Genomic DNA, 8,289 nt, shown 5'->3' with positions numbered 1-8,289 from the left:
CTGCTGAAACATGCAGCTGGCACTGTGAAGCGCGTTTCCATGGAGCTTGGAGGACACGCTCCTTTTATAGTGTTTGACAGTGCCGACGTGGACCGCGCTGTTGCAGGAGCCCTTGCTTCTAAGTATAGAAACTCCGGGCAGGTAAGAGTAACCTTTTTGTTCTTGCCTCTGGAAAGCGAAGAGCTATATGTATAGTTTGAGCTGCAAATGGACTATTTTGCGTAAAAGGAAAGCACAGAACACTTCCTTGTGAAGAGGAAGATGCTGAAGTCACACGTGGCTCTGGGCACATGTTATGCGGCTGTTCCTGGCTCTGAGACAGTTACCAGCAGGTCTGAGTAACACCACCGTAAAATCCCATGTACTTTGGTAACGTACGAGGCAGTCAGTGACATCGCTGAGGAGGAGGATGGAAGACACTCATGGCTAGATTCTTCCACAATGAGTAGCTTTAAAAAAAGTGACAGACAGGAATCAAGCATTCATTCATTCAAATGTATTTATTTTACTTAGAGTAAAAAAAATTTGTAAGAAAGAGCATCACTTTCCAGAACACTCAGCTGTGCAGGGCTCTGTGGAGATAGTTGCAGCCTTATGAGAGCATGGTGTTGGCGAACTCCAGCCTTGGAGAAGCAGCAAGTTTATGGTGGGATTGGGAGGTCATTTGGTTGGGAAGGTGTTGCTTGAGTAACACAAGAAGAAAACGTAGTCTTGGGAAGAAAGGAAGGAAACAAAGTGGAATGGAACGTGGACGAGCACCACTGAGCGATCAGACACGCTGGACAAGATCTAACATCTCTGCTGCTGCGTAGGCAGATAAAGTAGCTGATGCTTTTTGAAAGCCCTTAAAAACAAATTCCAGGAAGAAAGCAAACTCAAACTCACTTAATGAAGGAGTTGGAAAAACAGGCCCCGCACCATCAAGTGTGATTGGAGGTTCTGCTCCTCAGTCCGGCATTCTGCGGTCTAATTAGAAGGTATTTCTGTCCGCTTCGGGACCTTGGTTGATTCCTATCTCAGAGTCCCCAGAGTCACAAAACCTTTTCCTAGTGTAAGCGACTTAAATGTAGCAGAGTGATGTATTTCACCCCCATCCTGACAGCCTGCGGAAGTTGTATTTCTAAGGTGAGAGGTGACCGCTTAGGATGAGGGGGGAGAGGCAGAGGACGGGTCACTGCGGTGACCTGATACTGCGGCATGAAGGCCAGCATGGATTTGTGCATAGATGAAACACAGTATCAACCCTGGCGTTCCTTTCCTGTTTGTTTTCAGACCTGCGTTTGTACAAACCGTTTCCTGGTGCAAAAGGGAATCCATGACACGTTTGTGGAGAGGTTTGCTAAAGCTATAGAGAGAGAACTACGCGTCGGAAGTGGATTTGATGCAAAAACTACCCAAGGGCCACTCATTAATGAAAAAGCAGTGGAGAAGGTACAAAGAAAAGATGTCACTTTTGACATCTTAATTTCCTTTTTATGATCCACAACGGAACTTTAGATGTAGATTTCACTTTTTTTGCATTTGTGTGGTTAGGATGTATTTGCAGTGTGTCTGGAAGTGCGTTCTGTCCCCCGAGTCCACGTATACAAGCGTAGAGATGTGGCCAGTTACTGTATCGTACCCCTCTTTCCATGAAAGGAAAAAGAGATTCTCCTTTAGGAGAAACTGATTCCTCTAGCTGTTCTCTAGACCGTTTCCTGAAGTTGTGAGGGTTGTGGTGTCCTGCAGTTCTGAAGCACCATGAATGACAGTTATTTTGAAGCACAGTGCCTCTGCTCGGCAAAAGCTAAGCAGAATAAAACACTGCGGTTCAAAACACCAGAGCTTGGATGTTGTAATCCCTTGAAACCTCAGGTGTGTGGTTTGGCTCTTCTGCTTTGGATGACTCGTGACTCCGGGATATTTTACTGTATTTTTTTTAATCACAATAAGTCACATTTTCTGCAATACTTCACCTTTCCCAAGGTCAAAGATGAGTGAATGACGTGGTTCATACTTTCAAAGATACTGTGGCTCAGTTCTATGCAGGCTGGGTTTGAATCCCATTATACTTGAACACTGCCGGATTCTTTCTGTTTATGTGAAAATAGCCCCAGTTATTTGGGAGACAGAGGATACAGTACTTTGATTTCTTGCCTTCGTGCCTCCCCTTTGTGCGTCACCAAAGTACAGTGTTGGTGTGTCAGTACATCTATCTGTCCAAATAAGCCGGCACGACACACAGTCACTTCCCTGCCTTTCTCTTAGTTCAAAGGACAGTGCTGGAGGTGGAGGCTGCTACTTTAGTTTTCACATTATTTTCTTGTCTTTGGATGAACTGTAGATGTAGAGGGTGGAAAATGATGTCAGACAGAAATAAAAAAATCACTAGAAATTGTTAATAATACTGTAAATGGTCTTCTGCAAAGTATAAACCTCTCTTCAAGATCTTCAGTTTAATACTGGAGAGTATTATTTCTTCAGTGGAAAATGTGCTACTGCTCGTTCCTCAGCGCTGACTCCGGGATTGTTGTTTGGCATACCTCAGGTAGAGAGACACATTAACGATGCTGTTTCTCAAGGAGCGTCTGTTGTGACCGGAGGGAAACGACACTGCTTGGGGAAGAATTTCTTTGAGCCAACGTTACTTAGTAACGTTACAACCAAAATGCTCTGCACCCAAGAGGAGACATTTGGCCCTTTAGCACCAGTTATCAAGTAAGATTATTCGTTTTCCAGATTAAAAATAGCAATTAAAAATAACACTGAATGATTATTTTGGATAAATAAGATTTGAATGACAGTTTACCAAAAGATACTTTGGTACGATCACACAAGGCCTGTAATAAGACCAGGGTACACATGTGAAAACTTACTTTGGACGTGGTTCATGTTTTTCTATCTCTTGACCCAATCTCAGCATCTCTGCAATTTTTTGGAAGTTATTTTCTTTTAAATTGTATCAGCAATTAAGCAAGGGAACATTTTGCTGCAGGCTACATCCACTTCATAATCTGTGATGTGAAGGAGGAGGCAGGACTTCGCTGCTCCAAAGTTTTGCTGATGGAGGATGACTTAGAGCTCTGTTCTCTCCTTCAAACCCTCCCTGCCTCTGCCCAGAGCAGAAGGACGTTCGGTGTTCTCTCACCGGTGAAGGGTGCCTGTGTAGCTGGGGAAACAGGAGGGCTGAGCCGTGTGAAGTCGGTGGTTTAGCTACCGGTATCTAGGGAGGAGAAAGGCAATTTTAAGCTACTCAGCTGCAGCTGAAATGAAGAGAAGAGGTAGAAACTCCTCCGTTTTTTCGAGGTGACACTGCATCTTGACATTGTGATTTCTGACAGGGCTGCTGCTTGTCAGTAGGGCAGCAAGACAGTGGCTGAACTGCAGGCCTCAGTTGTGTTTTTTCTCGTTACACTGACAGATTTGAGACCGAAGAGGAAGCTATCGCTATAGCAAATGCAGCTGACGTGGGTTTAGCAGGTACGTCTCTGTCAGATAACTGCGCTTCTGTGGTTTAGGAGCTTTAGGGTTACGGGGTGGTGTCTTTTAATGTCAATAAGCCTCTCTTCTGCAATTGTTCTTCCCGCTTTTAATTTTCATTCCTGTATCTCTATCTCTGCACGGCAGGATATTTCTACTCCCAAGATCCAGCTCAGATCTGGAGAGTTGCAGAACAGCTGGAAGTTGGAATGGTTGGTGTCAATGAAGGAATAATCTCTTCAGTGGAGTGTCCCTTTGGTGGGGTAAAACAGTCTGGCTTAGGGCGAGAAGGCTCAAAATACGGCATCGATGAATACTTAGAAATGAAATATGTCTGCTTTGGAGGCTTATAAAAATCTTCAGAAAGCACAATCCCAACAGCTCGGAGAAGAGCGCTGTAGTTTTAATAAGCTTCTCGAACCAGAAAAAAGTATAAATGCAACTTCTACCTTCTTTAAAACTAAGCAACCCTGTTCTGTACGTGTAGAGGTATTTACAGTATTTACATGTTCTTTTTTTACACATTCAGCTTCTCAGCACTGCGATCGCTGTGTCCATCGTCCTTAGTAAGGGTAGGGAAGAGCAGATTACCCCTGGTAACTGGGAGGACTTGGGGACTTGTGCATAATGAAAACAGATTATAGCCTCTGATGTTTCAGCGTGGATGGGGGAAGCTTTGGGGATGGCAGCCTCCCTGTAGAGTTTTGTGTAAACACTCACATTTTCTAACGTGGTTATGTGACCTTTCTGAAGCAGGCATGTCTTTTTTTTTTTTTTAATCGTGGGAGCACCCGCTGCTTGTGAAAGGTGAGGAGTTGCTTTTACCTAGGGGTGGGCACCCACGCAGGTCCACGGGCAGCTTTTTCAGCGCGCCTTGATGCCAGCTGCAGAGCCGCTGCCTGTTCAGCTTTGGGCTTCTGAGCAAAGAGCTGTCACTTGTGCCTACCAGCCTGCATGCCTGGGAACAGATAAGGCCCTCGTTCTACGTCTGAGCCCCAGGACAGGGCAGTCTCAGAGAGGTGAGCAGCAGGAGGAGGAGGGGATGCTGCCTCGCAGAATTGCAGGGGGACACTGAGGGCTGTGTGGAGGAAGCACAAGTAGTGACGTGATAGAAACCCCCTTCCGTGAAAAGAACGTGACTGTCCCCGGGTTGACGTACAGTCCCTGATAGAAATGCTGCTCAGTGCCCACAGGAACATTACTCACCTCCTCCACAGAACACGAGCAGATGGATGGTTCCGTTCCCAGCGGCTTTGTGCCTTGAGTGGGGTTTGTGCTTACACAGGTGAATGTCCGCTAGGGAAGGAGGTTTACAAACCTCTGAACTTGGCTAACTTGTGACCTAATAAAGACTCAGATTGAAGTGAAGGTGAGACTCGTACAGATCACCTCCAAAAGTCACCTCCAAAAGATCATGTAAATACTCCTTCATACAAAATAAAAAATGCTGTTTAAACATTGCTTTAACGTCCGCCAGAAGAAGCACTTCAAAAAAATGTGCGAGGTTAATTTGGCCAATAAATCAGCACCACAGAGGCTGAGGGGAATAGATTTTGTTTCCCGTGCTGGTTAACTTTATTTGGTGGGGATTTACCCATTAATTATTAAATAAAAGAAGGTAATAGAACTCTTCTTCCTGTGCACTAATGAATGTACCCTATGAAATGGGATATTTTAAGATACTTTATCAGGCAAAGAGGTACTAGGTGACACAAGAGGGAGGTGGGGTGGGGAAAGCAAGCCAGAACTGAGTTTCACGGGGGTTTTTTAAAGCGCACATACGGTAGCATTGACTGCTGCTTATTATTTCTAATAATTTTTAATCATTATTTGTGTAACACTTGAGACCAGGTGGGTCTGGAGCCCGTTATCTGACAATTTTTGTGCCGACCAAAAGGCAGTTAAAGGACATTTACTGCCCTTCCAGGAATTTCTAATGCACCAAGAATGCACATTTAAGATAGCGAGGACTTCATGCTGTTTTCAGTTGCAGCTCCTGTGCTTGCTGTCAGAAACAAAAAGAGGATGCTCTAGGGCTGCACTAGTTGCAAGAAACTTCCTGCTAGCCGAGTTCTAAGCTTAACGCTAGTGAGTGCACAAGGCTGCCAGAACTCGGGGAATAGAGAGCTGTGGAAGAAGAAGCTGTTTGCCAGCCCTGGCAGCCAGTACACATTTATTTCTTGCTGGAAAGAGTAAGTAGGTAGTAGAAGGTCCTAACTGGGTACCTGGGTACCACAAGATATTGTGCCCAGGTAGAGTGTCAGCCACTGAAACCGCACAGACTTAAAATACATCTGTGAAAATCAGCATAAAGTCAAAAAGTTCTCACTGCTCTAGTCCTGAGCGTATCCTTTTCAGAGGACAAATTCTTCAACCCGCTGCTCTGTTAATTGGAAGGTTACTGATTTGATGCCTTGGTGCATTTAAATTCTTCACGTCTTTTCTGAGAATAGCACTGTTAGAATGAGTGAGTAAATGTTTACTTTTTTCCTGGCAAATGCTACCTGTTCCTGTGCCTGATAACAAGCACATGCCGTCATTAAAGATAAGGGATGTAACAGACTTCAGAAGTACCTTTGCCCAGATTGGAGCGTGGTTGGATTCCAGCGCGGTATCCTTGGCTCAGAAAGGTCTCCATCAGTTAAGCACAGAATAAAGTTGTCTTCGTAGCAAAAGCTGTGATTCTTCAACAAAAGATATACTTGAATTCTCACACTTCAGTTGTGTCGAATACACTTGTGATTAGTTTAGCACTGCCTGGAAATTCAAACTGTGATGGGAAAATGTTTTCAGTTAATAAATGACTTCTGTGAAAGCTCTGGCTTTTGTGGTTTATGACCTTATTCAGGGCTGACTTGCCAAACTGGCAGCAGCCGCATTAAGTTTTACACAGAACTACTCAGATTTACACAGAATTACTCAGATTTACACAGAATTTTTTGTTCTGCCAGCTTTAGCACTGAAAAAAAGACGCTTCTTTGCATCCACATGTTCGTAAGGTGCAAGATTTTGGTGACGCCAGTTACAGTCCCTTGAATCCCCATCAAGCAGGTGGCCCTGCTGCGATGCACTCGTATGCCATCAGTCATTTTGTACGCAAGTCTTTTACGCTGAATCGAACATTTTACCACAAGGTCTGTCAGCTTCGTAGTTCAGAGTGCCTCGCCCTGCTTTCAGGACATGATTACTTCAGTTACTAAGATTTAAAAGAGATTTCTGGAAGCGTTTTTATTGCTATTTAGTTAATACAGTTTTGAAGCCTCGGCAGCCGTCTTCTCATTTCCAGCCCAACTTAGTTAATGGCCAATTTCCATTTTATTTTATGTTACTCTTTGACTCTCACTGCCTGTCTTCTCGGTGTAATAACGTCTCACCAGCTCATCCCATGTTCGCTTGTAGGGGTCCAGCACGAAGGTAAGAGGTACCAGGGATCCAAATACATTTAAAGGTGCTTTTATGACATGTGGGTTTTCCTTACAGAAAGGCACCTGTATCTCATAGTATCTCTTATTATCATGATTTAGCACAGCCTTCACGCACACTGATGCATGGATTTTTCTTTTCCGGATCAGAAACAGGTAGCCTAATCCACCCCTGGCTAAGAGCGGTAGTCTGGGTTAAAATGCACCCCAGTACCTCTGCTTGCTGCAGGGCAGCCAATGTACTGGCAAACGCCAGAGGACAGGGTCTGCTAGAGAACAAGCCACGAAAAACTTGTGAAATCACCACAACAGCTGGTGAATATTTACACACAGCCAGTTAAACCAAGTAAGGACAGGCACCACATGAAAACTCACTGTAAGTTGCAGTCTTTTTTTTTTTTAAATGCACTCTGATGTACTGGATTATGTCACCTCTCCAAGGAAAAGTAGGGAGGGAGATCAGATGCTGCACTGCCTCCCTGCTTGGTACAGAGACAAGCTCTGGTGCACAGCCTGACCTGGGCGTCAAGTCCAATACAGACTGGCATGGCTAAAGGAGCACCTGACCAGTTCCTAGGAGAAGAGACAAAACTTTATTAGTAGTTACATAACTGCAGCCTTTTCAGCTCAAAAGTGGTTCCGGTTACAATACATTCCCGTTTGCAAGAAATAACATTTTCTAGAAACAGATTCTCAATGTGAATTCGGTAATGGCTCACCCGTCCGCCCACAGGGAGAAGCGCTTCCAGTTGGAGACAAACCACTGATGTGCAGCTCATCGGCACTTGAGCTGTAGCTTGTGCAAAAAGAAAAAAAATTGGCTTTTCTGTCTCCTTTTTAAAATCTGATTTCTAAGCTTTAAGGTTCTCTCCCTTATCTTGGGGAGTTCAGGACCTAAAAGGTATGTGAAATGGATTCTCCTTTGCTGCAGAAGCACGGGATTAGTTTTCTAGCTAGGGATCAAAGATAAGCAATAGCTGATGATAAGCAACTCTAATTCACCTCTATCCCATTTCCCTCCTAGAGGAACATTTACCTCTCAAACCTCTCAGAAACGGCTCAGAAGACTAAAGCAGCTGTCACTATCTCCACCACCCCAAAGCTCTCACTGACTACAGCCCATTATCAGTATACTGAAGGGCAAAACGGAGTTCTTCGCCTTAAGCCTCAAGTGAAACCAATTATTTCAAGAACATTTTGCTGGAATTTCTCAGCACTCTGCTCGCTTCACATGGAAGGTTGAACCAGAGGGCAGAGAATCTCACTGTGTGTCTCCGCAGATCTGCCAAGGTCAGTTTTGCTGCAGACTGCAGGAGCCTCTCAGTTAAGACAGTTAAAACCACAAGCTGACAACCTGTTCGTAGCGTGGCTGCTTCATGCTGTGTGTGTGCTGCGCTGAGTGCTGGAG

The 8,289-nt window shown here is 44.6% G+C and overlaps 1 protein-coding gene across 1 annotated transcript in view; it reads left to right on the top strand.

The window, feature by feature from the left end:
* ALDH5A1 (aldehyde dehydrogenase 5 family, member A1) overlaps nt 1-3,887 on the top strand; it is a gene marked incomplete at its 5' end in the record, with an annotated part of 7,343 nt that extends 3,456 nt beyond the window's left edge. Inside the window, 5 exons of the mRNA XM_010141536.1 lie at nt 1-141; nt 1,273-1,431; nt 2,528-2,697; nt 3,401-3,459; nt 3,607-3,887. The exon at nt 1-141 is cut by the window's left edge and continues 1 nt beyond it. Of these exons, the coding sequence (XP_010139838.1) occupies nt 1-141; nt 1,273-1,431; nt 2,528-2,697; nt 3,401-3,459; nt 3,607-3,812 (735 nt within the window). The remainder of the gene's footprint in view (nt 142-1,272; nt 1,432-2,527; nt 2,698-3,400; nt 3,460-3,606) is intronic.
* Nucleotides 3,888-8,289: the final 4,402 nt, after the last annotated feature.

The sequence above is a fragment of the Buceros rhinoceros genome, unplaced genomic scaffold (assembly GCF_000710305.1).
Source record: "Buceros rhinoceros silvestris isolate BGI_N320 unplaced genomic scaffold, ASM71030v1 scaffold17868, whole genome shotgun sequence".
NCBI classification, from domain to species: domain Eukaryota; kingdom Metazoa; phylum Chordata; class Aves; order Bucerotiformes; family Bucerotidae; genus Buceros; species Buceros rhinoceros.
The sequence above is the reverse complement of the archived record's forward strand: the minus strand, read 5'-3'. Positions and strand labels throughout refer to the sequence as shown.